The sequence below is a fragment of the Gallus gallus genome, chromosome 11 (assembly GCF_016699485.2).
Source record: "Gallus gallus isolate bGalGal1 chromosome 11, bGalGal1.mat.broiler.GRCg7b, whole genome shotgun sequence".
Lineage (NCBI taxonomy): Eukaryota > Metazoa > Chordata > Aves > Galliformes > Phasianidae > Gallus > Gallus gallus.
The window spans coordinates 15,390,734-15,407,005 of NC_052542.1; the positions used below are offsets into that span (position 1 = coordinate 15,390,734).

Sequence of the window (16,272 nt, forward strand, 5' to 3'; positions counted from 1 at the left end):
AAAACTGTGCTGAGAAATCCTCAAGCAGCAATCTGCCTCTGCTGGTGCTGGAGGACGTGCTGAGTGTACCTGAGGTGGGCACTCCACGCTAACACTTCTCAGCCATTTCTGGATCATTCCCTTCTTTCAGTAGTGACTTGCCCCACAGTGTGCACCATGTATGCATCCAATTTTATGCCCCCACTACCAGGTGAGCACGTGGCCAGCCTCATTAAAAGTTGCCCCAAGGCCTTCAGTGCTTATATCTTGCATTCAAAATACAGATTCAGCATTAATTCAGACACAGATCCCCCAGTCATTTTGCACCTCGGATGGCAGTTGTGGCAGCACAGTGCTGTGCCAGAACCTGAGCTCGTGTATCCTCCAACGTGAGAGCCGATGCTTTAACCGTTGTCACATCAGTGGTCACCTAAATCATGGTGTAAAGACCAGTCAGTGAGGAAAACCCGAATTCTCCAAGGAAATCTTTACGAAGCGAGTAGGGTAGAGCTTACTTATGGGCCACCATGCTAATAAAAGCAAAAGAAGCAAATGGCAGAGGTGAGTGAGAACAGCTTGCACTTTGTGCACGAGAGCTGCGGTGGAGGGATGGGTGGATAAGCGCTCATGGTGTAGTGAATGACAAGCAGACCTCTGGGGTAATGTTCCTTTAAGAAACTGACCTCATCTCTAATGTAAACTGCATATAGAGGTATGTAAACATTTTTACTGGCTGTAAAAATTTATAGTCAATAGATTTACCATCCCAGAAAGCCAAAGAGGAATAACGGAATGGAAACGTGCCTGTGTCCCGTGCTAGGTCTGCGCCCTGAGCTTCCACTGCCCCGTGTCTGAAGTAGGGCTGTCTGCAAATAGCTGCATCCTGTGGGCTGGTTGTTATCTCAGACCAGTTAGCAGGGATTGTTACAGAGATAAACATGCCTGAACTGCATTTCACGCCTTGCAGCTGAGCGACTGTTACAACACCCTTTTCTTCTTTAAACAACATTCAGAGCACACCACGGTAGGTGTCAGATCTCTCAAATACAGTGAATCATTTGCATGTGTGTTTTTGGTTTGCTTTGGGTATGGAAGGGATGCTTCCTGCCTTAATCAAGTTAATGGAGCCGGGCTGAGAGCTCCCCACAGGCGTGCCATGTGCCATTGCTTAACGAGCTGCCCTCGATGGCAGCACCACCTGTGCCATCCCACCCTGAGATTCCCCATCACACCCAACTCCTCAGAAACTATACCCGAAGTTTTCATACAGGACTTTTCTTTTCTTTTCTTTTCTTTTCTTTTCTTTTCTTTTCTTTTCTTTTCTTTTCTTTTCTTTTCTTTTCTTTTCTTTTCTTTTCTTTTCTTTTCTTTTCTTTTCTTTTCTTTATCTCTCGGGAAATGCACTGTAAGGACACACAGAACGTATAGTGGTGAATTTTTTCCCGAAGCCAAGTGCTTGCTGCATCATGTCCATTCCCACTGCTGTCAATCATTACCCAGCCGGCACATTATGCAGAAGGTGGAGCTGTCAGGCAGAAGGAATAAAAGGTAAGAAAAGCCAGAAGGCTCCTGCTCATTGCAGATGCCAAGGGTGAGTGAGATTATGTCAAACCTTTACAGCCCCTTCTCCCTGCCCCACCCCTCACCCTGCCCCTATATAAGTGGGCTGCAGCCAGTAGCACCTGCCCTGCTTTCCTGCCTGGTGCCTGGGTGATGGATGCTCTCCCCAGCAGCCCCTGGGGATGGCTCTGTGTGGCCATCCCTGTGCTTTTTGGGCTCTGCTTGGCCAAGAGGAGCTGCCGAGCCCATATGCTGCTCCGAAGTGTGCTGCCTGCCTTGTTTGGACTGCTGTGCGTGGTAATGCTGGGCACGTGCTGGGGGCTCATAGTGTTCTGCAGCACATGGCTCAGCTGCTCGGCGTACCTGGATGCAGGGCCACTGCCTGTGGGTGACAAAGCCGTGCTCATCACAGGTAAGGGGCTCAGGGCACAAAGATGGGCTCTGCATGGAGGTGTGCTGGAAAAGTTTCTGCTCTTCAGGTTGGAATTCTCTGAAATGCATGCTTGTAGGCAGTGCTTCTATTCTCCTCTTGTTTTACTTGCTTTTCCAGAGATGTTTTCTTTCTTTTTTTTTTTCTCTTGTTCTGAACTTAAGTAGAAAAACATCTTAATAGATGCCATTATTTTAAGTGTTTCATTTAATCTTTACAAGTGGCTTTTAAGATATGCTTGTGAAAACAACTGGTTGGGAAAAAAAAAAAAGCCCACGCAAATACTTACGATGGGCTAATTGTTCAGGAGAGACATTAATTTCTGGGAGTCCTCAGAACGCTCCACTCATACCTTATTCCTGTTTGCTTCAGTTTGCTTTGCTGGATGCTGAGGTACCGCTGTCTTCTGATGCGCTGCATACGCTGTGCCTGTAATTCAAGGCGCTGCTTTGGTGCTGCCTCCATGAACCAAAGTATGTTTGGGAGTGAGCGATTTGCCCCTTTGACAGGGGGAGCTCAGAGGTAATGAGTTTGCTCTGTTTTAACACTCTGAGCTCCTCAGAACCCCCCCCTGGTTCTCAGGGATGGCATTCTTGTAGTTTTGTGGCTCTGCTCTTGTTTCTTCTGAGGCTTTCAGTGTTGCTGTCTGTGCTAATCAGGCTTCTGAACTGCAATGCCCACCTACTCATTCTTGCACTGACTTTAAAAAAGAAATCTTTTTTTTTTTCTATTTTTCCCTATGGAAAGCTGAGTCAAGTTGCTTTGGATGATTGAGCTATTTACTGCAGCATTTCACTTTGCTTTATAGGGATTCCTGGGGGTGGTTTAGAGCTGCCCAACAGCACTGCTGTGGGGATTAAATACAGAACTCAGGGAGCACAGGGCAGCATGGGCTCTCTTTCCTCAGCCAGGGTGAGGAGGGGCAGCGCTGCTCTCTGCCCTGCAGCTGCTCAGGCATCTCCGTGCCTTTTGTGAGCTGTCAGATCAGCAGTTCTTCAGGAAACACTTCAGAGCTTATGGCTAAAGGGCCGGAGTTAGAGCAGTACCACGCAGGGAGGAGTGCTGGGTTACAGTGCAGTGTGTGCTTTCTTTGTACCTGTGCTGCAACTGTCCCAAACAAATGCAAGTTCAGACAACTCTGGCAGCTGATGCAGCTGCATAAGCTCTCCTGGGTCTCTTTGAATCCAGACGGTATGCAATCAATCTGACCCCCCTCAATCAAAATGAAGGGTTTACTCAATGTGATTCTCAGTTGCCCTGCCTGCAGCACTCACCCCCCATCTGTGTGGGAGAGCACGCAGGTGCACAGTGCCCTTAAATCAGTTTTGGGGTCTTTTTCTCCAGTTTAGAAGAGACCTGAGGCAGGCATTTCATGGGAAATGATTTCCCTGCACCTTCCAGCCCTGTGTGGAGTGCTGCAGCTGCCTCATATTGCCCGTGGCTGCCTTTGGCCAGGGCACACGGTGACCTCAGTGCTTCTCTCTGGCTTTCAGATGTGGTTCTGGTCATTGTGTGTTGCTGCTGTCTGTAATTCACACCAGCAACTTGCCAGCCTGGTTGTCCAAATGCTCTTTCACGCAAGCAGCTGCAGGTGTGTGAGCAGTCTGAAACACAGCTGAAACATTTCCATTGACCCTCGTGCTTGGACTGAGTGCTTTGTTGTCCTCAGCTGTGGTCTTGGGTACAACTGGGTTTGATAGACCCACCTGAAAACAGAGCTGTTGTGAAGATGCAGGGTAGCAGGATTGTGAAATTCTTGCCTTGACTGTTGTGTGTTGAGTGGGATGAACTTCTCCAGCTCACTGGGTCTTTCCATTCCCTGTGTTCCTGATGCTCAGGGTGAGTTGAAGAGAAGTTCCTAGTAATGACTCGGTTGCAGTCTGTACTGACTTCCTCTCTTAAGACAAGTTTTCTAGTGATACATAGATGGCTGTTTTGTTTGTGGGGGGAAATCTGTAATCCCTCTGCCCCCTGCCCAATTCAAGCTGTGTTGTAGGGCTTTTTCTTGTGGAATATGCAGCTCCGTGTCTGTGCCCCTACTGGAGAGGATGGAGGAGTTGGGATTTGAGCCAGAAATCTGATTCTCAGTAGGAGAGAGAAAGACAGAGCACTCCCACCCCCACTTAGCCAGAAATCCATCATGTCACTGGGCTATCTGCAGGCCTCCTCATGTTTCCTAGGGATTTCCAGGAATGTAGGTTCGTTCATCTCTTCCAGACCAGTGCTGTGAGAAGTGAAATGTGATGGATGTCATGGTCTGGTACATTGTCAACAAATGGCAGATTTCAAAAATGCCAGAAAGCATTCTTTAAAGAAAGGATTAAACAGAGCATGAGTAATTTGTTTCAACGTCTTGTGCTGATTGATCCAGGCACGGAGTACATGTTTCTTTCAAATCACCTGGAATTAATTTTGTTTCCATCTTTCAGTACTAAAGTCTCATTTAGAAGATAAAACCCAGAAATAGAGATCTAGCGTGAGTTAAGATGAGTCTCTCCTTGGCAGTCAGGCTCTGTTGGCTGAGGATTTTAGGTGCAGGAGCTGGCCCATTATCAGTGGTTGTAATACCTGCCTTTGTGTGCTGTAATCACAGATTAACCCTCTTACCTTTCTGGTAAGATTACACAGGGAGACTTGCACCCCTTTGCAAATGAGGAAATGGCCAAAAGCCAACTGAAGTCCCATCCCTTTGTTTTGCATGTGGGTTTCCACCCGTGCTGCAAATGGCTTTGAAAGTTGAGCTTTCTTAGTGAGAGGATCTGTATGAGCCTGACTGTTGCTGTGTACTTACATTAGTGCTGCCTCATGCATTTGGCAGTTTGTTGCTTTATAGTAAATATAAGTGTTTAGCCTAGAAATGCCTTTCTGGAGTCTCCTTAAGGCTTGAAAGCACTGACTCCTTTTACAGCTAAAGACAAAGTTGCTTAGCTTTAGCTTGCTGGTAGCCTGCGGCCAGAAGTGTTTATCAGAATGATCCAGGTGGTAGATGTTTGAATAAAACAACACTGCTTCCTTGAATTAAGAAATGTAACTCTATTTGAATTGCAGTGCCCTACCATGCTTTGTCCAGCTGAGATTTCACGCTAAAATCTGGATTTTCTTTTTTTTCTAGATACTTTCTTATCAGGTTTTATTTTGAGCGTTTGCATTAAATCAACTTGTGGTTTTATTTCTTCGGTATGTATGAAATGAGTCTTAGAATCTCTGTGGGACAGTGTAAGCTGTTACCCTCAGCTCTGAGCGAGGAGGGGATGTTCTGTTGGCGTTTACTGAACATACGAAGGACCAACTTCTCACCTCTTCACACTGAAACCTCCCTTCCTGCTCTCATATGCATTTTAGACATTTCCTTTCATCTTTCCTTTGGTTACATCTATGTGTTTTCAGTGTCTGCTGCCTCCCTCTGTGTTAGTGATGATGACTTAGAGACACTTCAAGTCTCTCTGTCCTTGGATTCTTTCAGGAAGCGACACTGGGATTGGACACGCGCTGGCCAAATACCTGGATAACTTGGGGTTCATTGTGTTTGCTGGAGTTCTGAATAAGGATGGCCCTGGAGCTGAGGAGCTGAGGCGAACCTGTTCCCAGAGGCTCTCTCTCCTGCACTTGGACATAACCAATCCCACCCAGGTCAAGGAAGCCTACCTGCAAGTCTCAGAGAAAGTGCAAAAGACAGGTACAGCTTTTGTGTCCTTGCATGGGATACTGATCTACTTAATTAGAGGCTATCTCTTACCTGTTGGCTTCATCGTCTTTTATGTATGTAGGTTATTTCCGCCCCAAAGTCTGTGGGCAGCTAGGGCATATGTATCTTTGTTTTCTCCACGTCCCAGGGCTCTGGGGAGTTGTGAACAACGCAGGCATCCTGGGCTTCCCTGCTGACGGTGAGCTGCTGCCCATGAGCATGTACAGGCAGTGCATGGAGGTGAACTTCTTTGGGGCTGTGCACGTGTCCAAGACCTTCCTGCCACTACTGCGGAAATCCCGGGGGAGGCTCGTGAACATGTCCAGCATGACAGGTGAGCTGAGTTGAGAGCACCGAGAGAGTCTGGTACAACAGGAAAAGCAATTTCCCTCCTTGGCATAAATGCTGAGGAAGACATTGGTCTGTCTCGCTTATAGACATGCCTAGGGAATTAATATTTATATAGTCAGTGCAGGCTTCTGTTGAGTAGGCTGTTTTCAGAAGTCAGCCCTTGAAGAGTTTAATATAACTAAAAATACACTGCCATAGAGAACTATAAAATTCTGATCTTGTGTTGTAGGTGCTGGGAGGGATAGTTCTGATTTCCTTCTAGGAAGATGGTGAATAAAACACAGAACTTCCTAGAACACATTCCAGTAGAAGTCTGCCAACACCTTAGTTTGTGCACCCTTGAACCAAACCATGGCAATGCCCAAAGGTTTTCTGACTTATGCTAGAACAGATTCTTCCACTTAGGCTGGTTACAGCCAAAGGCTCAACTGGACTATTTTATCTATCACATTGGGTTAAAATTAAAGTAGAAATATATTTTGGATAAGCTCATGACATTTTCCATATGTATTTACTATATACGCCTTTATAACATAACCTTCTATTCTAGGATGACAGCTGAGTCTAAGATGTAGGAGTGGGAGTAATAGCAGTATCTGATAGCCAACAGCTGAGGTGCAGGAATGCTCTTTGAAAATGAGACCTGCTAGAAGCAGGATGTCATGATGCTGGAAGGTATCCTTGCAAGACCTCTTCAGGGTTTGCCATATCACGTGCTTCCCAATTCTTCCTTTGCTCTGTCTGCTTGGGTTCTCATTTCTGTGCAGTTTGTGTCTACTTGAATCCTGCTGTATTGCCAAGGTGTTAGCTTTTCTCGTGGCTTACCTCAAGGATGTGGCATCAGCCTGGCTGTGGCATTGTCATCTTCTGTCTCTTTTTCAATTCCAGGAATGCTTTTGCTCCTGCAAACCCATCTTAATGGCTCATTGCTAGCAATTAAGTCCTGATATATATCTTTTAATTTTTTATTAATGAGGGACCATTGCCCTTGCAAGCCCAGAAACAGAGGACAGATCTATTTTATGAGCACCCAAGTGAAGCTTGTATTTTAGGTGTCTTGTGACAGATGACTTGATTCTTGGCACGAGTCCCCAAGCTGTCTTGCAGGGATAGACAGAGCTTCCCTGTGCTGAATAATCTGCTGTTAAAGGAGTTAATAATGACCTTGCTTGAACTATAGATATTCACAGATGTTCTGATTTGGGTAAATAGCTTCCTCTTAACACGGGGTCTGAGGGTCCTTTGGTAAAACATTAGCAGAAAAGTTAGTGAGGTCTGATTGTGCTGAGCCCATTCCTGCCTGCAGAGAGCTACATTAACTGGATTTGAGGTTACCCTGACCTCGGAGGGAGAGCATATGTGATTCAATTGGCTCAAACCAATTGAAACTCATTTTTTTTTCAGATGCATACGGGAGAAAAATTAACGTATGATTGGCCTGACTTCTTCAAAGGAATGATTCTGCATGAGGGGCTCCTTTAGTATCCTGGTTGTCACAGCAAAAAAGAAACCTCAACAAATGGCACCAGTGGCTGATTAGGAAGTCCACCTACATTCAAGTGTTTCCTTTTAAAAGCTTCGAATACACTGAGACAGCAATGTTATGTCTGAGATGAAGGCTGTCCCAGAGGTGGTGCTGGCCCGAGGAGAAGGGATGTCCAGTTTTGTAAAGCTGGAGTTGAGATTACTTGCTCTGTTGTAACTGTAGTTTATAATAGGAGCTTGAGATTCGTGCTAGCGACAACAGGAATAGCAGTATTAATCTATCCTTTCACTGTTTATATGAAGTAAAGCATTATCTGTGTTTTGGAAACCAGCAGTTGTATTGCATTTGAGGGTAAAGAGTGCTGCAAATTACACTTCATGTTTTCTGCCGTAGATGATGTCTTACAAGGAGTTACTGAGCACAAATGCTATAAGCAACTGCTAATTTACAGCTCACACTTTTTTTAACCTCCAGAAAGAAATGATTCCCTCACCGACTTGTCTTTAACCTCGGTGAGAGCCACGTAATTCTGGTTGTGCTGTAATCTTCCTTCTAAATCACTGAAATAAAGGCTGGAAAGAGCCACTGTTAAGCTTTATCATGTTTATATTGCTCCTGCAGGAGGCATTCCACTACCTAGGTATGCTGCATATGGAGCATCAAAGGCAGCTCTGTCCATGTTTTCTGGAGTAATGAGGCAGGAGCTTTCCAAGTGGGGAATCAAAGTTGCTGCAATTCATCCATCAGGCTTCAGAACAGGTTGGTGTCTGACACTTTAGATAGTTCCTGCCTACTTTTTTCCTGCAGTCCTATGTCCTCAAGGAGAGCTCTGAATGAGTCTCGGCACTTTCCTATTCCTCATGTTGATTACAGAAATTAAGATGAGTGTTCTTTTGACTGCTGTTCCTCTCTAGGTCTCACATCTCTGCCTCATGAGCCAGGGCAGAGGGCTGTACTGCTTTGGTAGTAGTGTTTGAGCAGAGGTCTGCATTAAAGAATATTGTAATCTTGCTATATCTTTCAGGTGATAGTTCTGGTGACTTTGTAAGGAATTCCTATGCCAGTGAAAAGCAAAATGTGTGTTCTTTTCATAAAAGCTCTCTCCCTTGAATGCTTCCCCTCCCATGTGACACTGGGCTCTGCCAGCACCCCCAGGTTTTTACCTTCAGGAATCTGTTGTGCTATTGCCAGACTCTTGCGTGGGCACTTCACCTGTCAAGACAAGTCCCAGTATTGGAGCTGTAAATATTTATTTAAAGATATGTCTTTATTTGCAGTGCTTAATTCATGAGTTAGGCAATAAATGCATTGGAAAGCAACTACTTTCATTCTTATACAATGAAAACAAAGTTTTTTTTAATCTGTCTAATACAAGTTTCATTCTCAATGAAACAGCTTATTAAAATACCAGTGTCACTCATGAGAGAGGTACTGGGCCAACCCAATTTAATCTTGTCCATATTAGTTTGCCTATCTCTTTCTTCTTTCAATGAAATATCCTATTAATAAGTACTAATTAGAAATACCTGTTTAAAATAAGAGTAAGGACAGAATGCCATGGGAGGAAAAAGATACTGACTCTTGAGTAGAGCTGGTAACAGAACAGTGTATTAACACCATGCAGTTGCAGCTAACCAGGCGTTTTGCTCTACTGAACTGCATGAAGGAAGAACTGTGCCTCAGGACTCAGGGGTGGGGGAGAGCTTATTGCCTATAGATCATGGCTTAATTTCTTTATGATCAACCCCAAACTCACTTTCAGTCGTGGTGTTGCTGCTGCAGGTATCCAAGGCACACCGGAGCTGTGGGTGAAGCAGGAGAAAGAGCTGGTGGAGCACCTCTCGGTGGACGTGCAGCAGGACTATGGCAGGGATTACCTGCTGGGGCTGAAGAGCTACCTGCTGCGCATCCCTTCGTGCTGTGATGCTGACCTCACCCCGGTGCTGAGCTCCATCCTGCATGCACTGCTCTCCAAGCGACCGCACGGCTTGTACACCCCAGGCAAAGGGGCTTACATGATGCTCTGCATCTTCTGCTACTTCCCACTCTGGTTCTATGACTTCTTAGTTAGTAAGTCACTGGGACTTGAGTCCATCCCACAGGCACTAAGGACATCAGAAGCTGAGAATAAGGACCTCTAAGGTATCCACTGGCATCTATCGGATTTGTGATCTCTCTGGAAAGAACTCTGTTTTAGGGCACTACTAATTATTGTACTGTCTTTGGTATATTGAGGTTGAGTTGCCTTGTGAGTGGAGTGGAATCTTTGTGTTAAGAGCAGTGTTCAGGACAAGTGCTGGATAAATAAATAGAAAACACAGGGGTGGTCTTTCTGGAGTAACTGTGATGTTTCCCTGTTTGGTGTAAGTTATCTCATGAGGTTATATAGCCCCTGTCTGCTTCAACAACCACTACCAACACATAGATATCTAACCTGCTTTTTAATAATGTTTTTGTTCACAATCTTTCTATACATTAGGAGAAGCTGCACATTCCCATCACTAGAAAGACTTATAAATGTTTAATCCACATACTTCTCACTGCAGCTTCAGTATTCCTTTCTCTATGGTTCTCTTGCTGTTGGACCTGAGAAATGATTGGCTTTTTTCCCCCAAGTTCTGTGGAGTATTGTTGTGATGTTTATGATGTATCCTCTCTGGACTGAGCAACACCAATAGTATGAGGAAGAAAATGAACAAAGACAGATGAAGATCTTCATCAAGGTGCCAACCATCTCTTTCCTGCAGTGCATTACTAAAAACAGTGATATTGGCTGCTAATTTCATGTCACTGTTTAGCCTGTATTTGCTGCTTCTGCTTCTTTATCTGTAATAATTAGTAAATTGATCTCACTTCTCTCTAGACAATACTTTATTCAGTTTTGTGGTTAATGAAGAATTCATGGTTTTGTTGGCTTTTTTCTGAACACTTGCCTGTTTTTGCTGTGTTTTCTTAGAGGTTGCACTCATCCTATGAGTCCTGTGCTTTTGGTCACTCCTCCTGAATCCATTTGTGGCTGCCCTCCTCTGTGTTCCATAGAACCCTTTCCAACACCTGCAGTTGAGCAGTACTGTTTTCCTACCTCATCCACTTTTTAGCATCACCTGGTTTTGTAAGGCTGTGATGTTCTGGAACAAGCCCCATCCCCTGAGTTCCCTGGGGTTGCCGTCTGTATCTTGCTTTGCTTCCTTTCATGTGATGAAGCAGGGAAGCTGTTATGTTCTGGGCTTTCAACACAGGTGCATTTTTCCTATTCTGACATTCTCATCTTCTGTCATAATCCTACTTGCATTACGTAGTCCTGATCAAAATCCAATTAAACTTGTTTGTAATACTTCTGTTTCCTTCGTGTACCTCATACAGCAATACCAGACTCTATTTGTGCCCAGAGGATACTCTGCAGACTTGGCTTGCTATTTCAATTTGTGTCCTGGTTTGGAAATCCTCCTTTCCTGTACACCCTGTTGTTACTATTGCTTTTATCTATGGTGGCTTTGCTCCTTGTGGGTTTATATCAGCCCCACTCATAGTTTTTTGTGCCATCCTTTCAGGAAACTACAACTACAAACGTTTCTCTCTCAGGAAGTCTGTGACTGTTTCAATCTCTATCAATTTCTACCCTTTATTTACTTCACAAAACTTTTTGGTCTGCCTCTAAAAATGTATAATAAAATGGATTGCTCTGACTATTTGGTTTTGTCTTGACCTTGTACGCTACTGGGGGCCAGCACTACAACCAGCAAGGCTGAATCCTGGCTGCCTTCAGAGTGAGGGAACTGCCTGACACCTCATCTCGTCCCAGTCCTGGATGGAGGTGTTTGTTTTCCACTTTGCATCCAGTTGAGCTCTAACTTGGGTTGGCTGCAGTTTGGCCCTTAGGTGCTCGCAAACATTATACAACCCCAGTTCCCCTTGGCAGCCAGTTCACTATTTTATGTGGCAATCTTCATAACAATCCTTAATCACCGCTGTGTTATTTGGCAGTGGTTATAAAATGTAAATTTTTCTCTCCTTTCCTTCCTTAATAGGAGTATTACCTTGTGTGTTGCAGGCCTATTAAACTAGGCATTCAGGTGGAAGATTTGATTTTTATTTTTAAAGTACTGTAACTTTTTATTTCTCGGGAAACGTATATTCTGAATAGCTATTTTACACCTCTTCACCTAATGATGAAGATGCTTTAGCCAGTCCCAAGTGATTGTGGGATCAAAGGTTGTCAGTCTTTCATTCCTATAGGGACTGTACTTTGTGTTTTAGGGGATAATTCTGTTGTAACATACTGTTGAATTATTCATCATTTAACAGGTTGTAATGTTAAAGGTGATTTTCTGTTGTTAATGGCTTAACTTGAGAATAATCCAAGCTGAAAATGGCTGGTGGCTGTGAGAACAAGACAATAAATTAAGGGAGTTTGTGGCCAAAGTGCTTGTGTCTGTATTAAAGCTGATGCAGCTCCTGCTCTCAAGGACTAGGTGCTGTGGTCTTTCCCTTCTTTAAGGGATGAAACTATTTTGGGAGTGGGAGAAGAGGAAGGGAAATAGAGATATGGTGGTTAATTTACTTAAATACATAACTTGAGTGTGTTTTCACATTCAAGTCCAGTGAAAACATCAGGACACTGAAGAATGTGGTTGCAGCCAGACAGCGGGACTAACAAATAAAACCTTAATATGTTACCCTCTAATCAGGTAAGTACACATGTGGCTTTTAATATTCATAGTTTAAAAGAGGTTATATGCAGCAGAAATCATGATTAAAAAACAGATTTTATACACCTCCCTCTGCTCTGTCCCCTGGAATGGAGGTTGTGACTGAGGAGTAAATGCTCCCTGCCACTTCTGGCTCTTGCTCTCTGAGTCTGCAGTTATTTCTCTGACTCACATCTTGCCTTGGTTAATGTGAGCAATTGATTTTAAGATATGTAGCCTTGGTGAAACAAAAGGTGAGTTATAAAGTCTTTATTTTTTATAACTTCTTTATTCTGGTTCCCTCTCTATGGGCCCACTGATGACAGCTATGTCTGATGTGTGCTTCTAGTCTTGCACTACAAGCTGAGAAGAGCAGTGAAATATCAGGCATCTTTGTAGTTATGTTATGGGAGAAGGCTGTGATGAGTGAGATTTGGTGGCTGCCTGCTGAGGGACCATCTCTGCATCTGTAGGAGCATGAGGCTGACTGCATGGCTGGAGGCAAGGGAGGCAGTCAAAGTGTTGAGAGATAAGGTGCTCAAATGAGGGCTCTGAAAAAGAATTTGGGATTGGGTAAAACGGGTGGTTTATTCACCCAGAACAGGGAGTTATGGATCGCTGGGGATTATTATTAGCTTGTATGGGAATGGGAATTAATCCCAAAAATGCTTTCATGCCCTATCAAGTAAGAGGATGAGCAGATCTGCTGCTCCACATCTGGCTATCTGATGCTGGTACCTTGGTGAAGTTTATGCATGACTTGTAGTTCATGCCAAAGCCATAAAAGTAGCATAACATCCATGTCTATATAATTATCCCGAAGCCAGTCTTTCATTAGTAGAGGCCAAACACAGGAATGAGGGGGGGAAAAAAGCTGCTTTTTCTCATTTAATGTGTGTGATCAAAAGCTTAGTTATTTCTAAACTGAGTGATTTAAAATATACGTGACTGCTGGAATGACTTCATATCAGAAAGCACATGTGAATGTTGGTGAAATCTCCATATTTTGCCAGTTTGTCTCCCCGGTATCCTGAGGAGAGAGGGGTTGGCTTCTAAGTTCCTATGAATGAGTGCCCTGGCATGCAGAAGGATGGTTTTGCTCATAGCTAAGAAAAGTCACAATGGCTCTTGTAGACGTTCTTTGTGTTAAGAGGATGCTTCCAGGGAACTCTCAGGTCTCGGTAATATCAAACTAATCCAAAACCAGAAGCAGAACTAAAATGAGTCATGCTTCCCTCTTCTGAATTGGTTTACAAGTGACCATCAGCACCCATCTGTGTATGTGAGTCTTTGGGAACTTACAGCACGTTTAGGATAAAAATATGAGCTTGGCAGAGAGATTGCTTCTGGGAACCTTCCTGGTAGTTTTGCTTGATTTAGCCTTTTCATGGCTGTGCTTTGGAAGTCAGCTGGATTTCCAAGATGTTGCAACAACCGATGGAGTCATCACACTTCTAGGAATGCTCAGAAAGATTTACTTTGAAATAGGTTTGGGCAGTCTTCAAAGGAGGAGTGTTCAGACAAAAGGTCTTGGCTCTTGCAAGGTGACACAGATTAACGGAAAGTTTTATTCTTTTCTTTTTTTTTTCTTTCCCATTGCTTAGAAGTATTAGGATAAATAAATGGAAAGTAATGGCACTGCCAGGAGCCATCCAATGCATTGAATCCTGAGCTGTGTGAGGTGTAATCATTCCTGCTGAAACTTGTCAGCAGTGCTCCCTGGTACGCAGGCACCATCGCAGGCAGCAGTATTTCAATAGCCATTGCATTTGTCATCCAACTGTGGGATTAGGGCTATTGCTATTCATGTATACAAGTGTTGTGGCAACTTTGAGGCAGTGGGCTTTTACCATTGTAAGAGTGGTAATTACTTTGATTTTTAAAGCATGCCCAAATCATAAATCAAACACTGCTGACTTTTCATGGCAGGAGACAAGCTTTAAATAGGATAAATGGGTTTTGAGCATGTTGTATAGGTCATCGTAACCTAAAGTAATGAATCTGGATTAACAACCTTAGTGAAAGTAATTGCTGTAATATAGATAGTCTACATAGGTTTAATGTCGGGGTTATGTAAGTTAAACAATTGAAGTCTATACGCCTGTCCATCTTGTTGCCTTTGGCTTTGGAAAGAGTGCTGAACTATTTCAAAACAGGAGGTGAGAAATGAAACCAAGATCAAGGGATGTGAGAAAGAAAGATCTAAAGAAAACATGAGGGCAGTAAGTACAAATGGCAGCAGGAGGAGTGCAGGAAGGAAGCACGGTGATGCTAAAAAGAGGGGTCTGAGCAGGCTCAGCTCTACTGGCATGCCACGCTCTGGGTCATGGTAACCTGCCTGCTTTCTAACACACCTTCTCCATCACATCCTTCAACACTTGACTTTAAAAAGTGCTATTGAAGAGACTGTGAATGAACGGTTATAAAATTACCCACTTCAAAGCCCTTCTAGTGTTACTTGCTCTTGTAGCATCCCATCCCATGAAACCCTGGGACAGAGGTGACCTGTTGTGCCTGGGGGTGGCAGCAGGGATGGGGCAGCGGCTCAGCGATGCTCCCAGCTCCATGCGCTCCTGTTGGCTTTGGGTGGTGATGGGAGGACCTGGTTGTTTGTTCCTGCATACCTGGGAGCATGAAGGGGATGTTGTGCTTTGGCCCACAGCCATCAGCCCACACAAAGCTGGCAGCACTCGCTTATTTGTGATCTCTCTGTCTGGGGGAAAGAAAATCACACAGTACTTGTCATAATGGGGGGGGGGGGGGGGCGGGAATGTATTGCCCTTTTGCCATCGTAATTTCCCTTACAGCAATCTGGGAGAGTAGAAGTCATCTGTACCAGGTTTCCTATGGGCATGCACTGTCAGCAGTAAGTGCTAACACCAATCCAGGAGCACATGTGGAAAGCTCTGTTGCATGCATGACAGAGTGCAAAGCCAACAAGACAAAAAAGAAGATGATCTGCATCTGACTGAGAGTAACCTGAGGGTGATTTATTCCTCTGTTGTGTGGAAGAATCTTACCTTTCCAGAACAGGCGTAAGAAATCACTGTTATTGCTTCTGCATGTCTCAGAAAGCATCTTAATGCCTTTAATTTCTCAAACAAACTCAATTCACTGCCTGAAGGACAAAATCCTTAAAGAGCTCATTTAATTAAAAAGATGAATGGGGAAAAGCAGAGCAAATAAGATATAATTATTGTGTTTTAATGTATATACAGCAAAGTAATCATGTTGCATGTTGGACATAGATTAAGGGAGTAAGAGGCTTAAAAAGTTGGTGTTTTCGAAAATGTCTTAAGAAAAATTGCCTTTAAAAGTTCACGTTGGGAGTTGGCTCTTTTGTGGGCTCTTCAGGATTACCTGTTCATGCAATAACATAGTGCTGGATGTTTCCCTTCACTCCAAATGCTGTCACTATGACTGCAGATGAGTTGCGTGAGATGTTTGAGCAGAAAGTGCAGTCCCTGGAACTAAAAAACAAAAGCAAAACCGCCAAAGAAATGACATCCAACCACTTGAAAACGTCGCTTTGGGCCATGCCATCACTCCCTCTCCATTTTTCAAGTATTCTCATGGACAGGAAAAGGCTGATGATAACAATAATAATAATAAAAAAAAAGGTAGGTGCTGAACCTAAGAAGATTAATGATTCTGCTCTGCCTACTGGTTTAACATATGGTGCAGAGAGCAAATGGGACATGGTGACAGACCCATGTGCGCTGTAATGAATGGCTGTGTCCACAGGATAGAACACAGCAACCCAACAGCAGCAACGTCAGCAAAACTCAAGCATCCAGCAGCAGGGGGTGCCTGAGCATGGCTGAGGGTGACGTGATGGATGTGCCATGAAAGAGGCAGAGCGCATAGCCTTGCAAGCTGGGTTTATGTGATGGAGGCGGATGCAGCTCCTGCTTTGGGGCTGGTGGTGGCCTCACCAGTGCTGATGGCTTTTTTTGTGGATTTTTTTTATTTGTGATTTGGTTTTGAAGTCTATTGGAAGCATTGCATGATGTCAGAACCTTCCTCCAGGTGGACGGGAGGAAATGCAGATGTGCACCCTGAAGTTATCTGAGCCGTTGAGTGGCAGTATGTA

At 44.2% G+C, this 16,272-nt stretch overlaps 1 protein-coding gene across 1 annotated transcript; it reads left to right on the plus strand.

Moving 5' to 3' along the window:
- The first annotated feature begins 1,663 nt into the window (after nucleotides 1-1,663).
- On the plus strand, nucleotides 1,664-11,177 carry HSD17B2 (hydroxysteroid 17-beta dehydrogenase 2). Its single transcript, XM_414168.8, has 5 exons — nucleotides 1,664-1,951; nucleotides 5,433-5,645; nucleotides 5,803-5,988; nucleotides 8,113-8,250; nucleotides 9,274-11,177. The coding sequence occupies exons 1-5, from the start codon at nucleotides 1,693-1,695 to the stop codon at nucleotides 9,630-9,632; spliced, it is 1,155 nt and encodes a 384-aa protein (XP_414168.5). The 5' UTR covers nucleotides 1,664-1,692; the 3' UTR covers nucleotides 9,633-11,177.
- Nucleotides 11,178-16,272: the final 5,095 nt, after the last annotated feature.

What these genes read in the sequence shown, in the direction of transcription:
- HSD17B2 (XM_414168.8), top strand. Translation starts at nt 1,693, where the DNA reads ATGGATGCTCTCCCCAGCAGCCCCTGGGGATGGCTCTGTGTGGCCATC. An exon ending in AGAGAAAGTGCAAAAGACAG is followed by an intron (nt 5,646 to 5,802) that starts GTACAGCTTTTG and finishes TCCACGTCCCAG; the next exon opens with GGCTCTGGGGAGTTGTGAAC. An exon ending in TCCATCAGGCTTCAGAACAG is followed by an intron (nt 8,251 to 9,273) that starts GTTGGTGTCTGA and finishes TTGCTGCTGCAG; the next exon opens with GTATCCAAGGCACACCGGAG.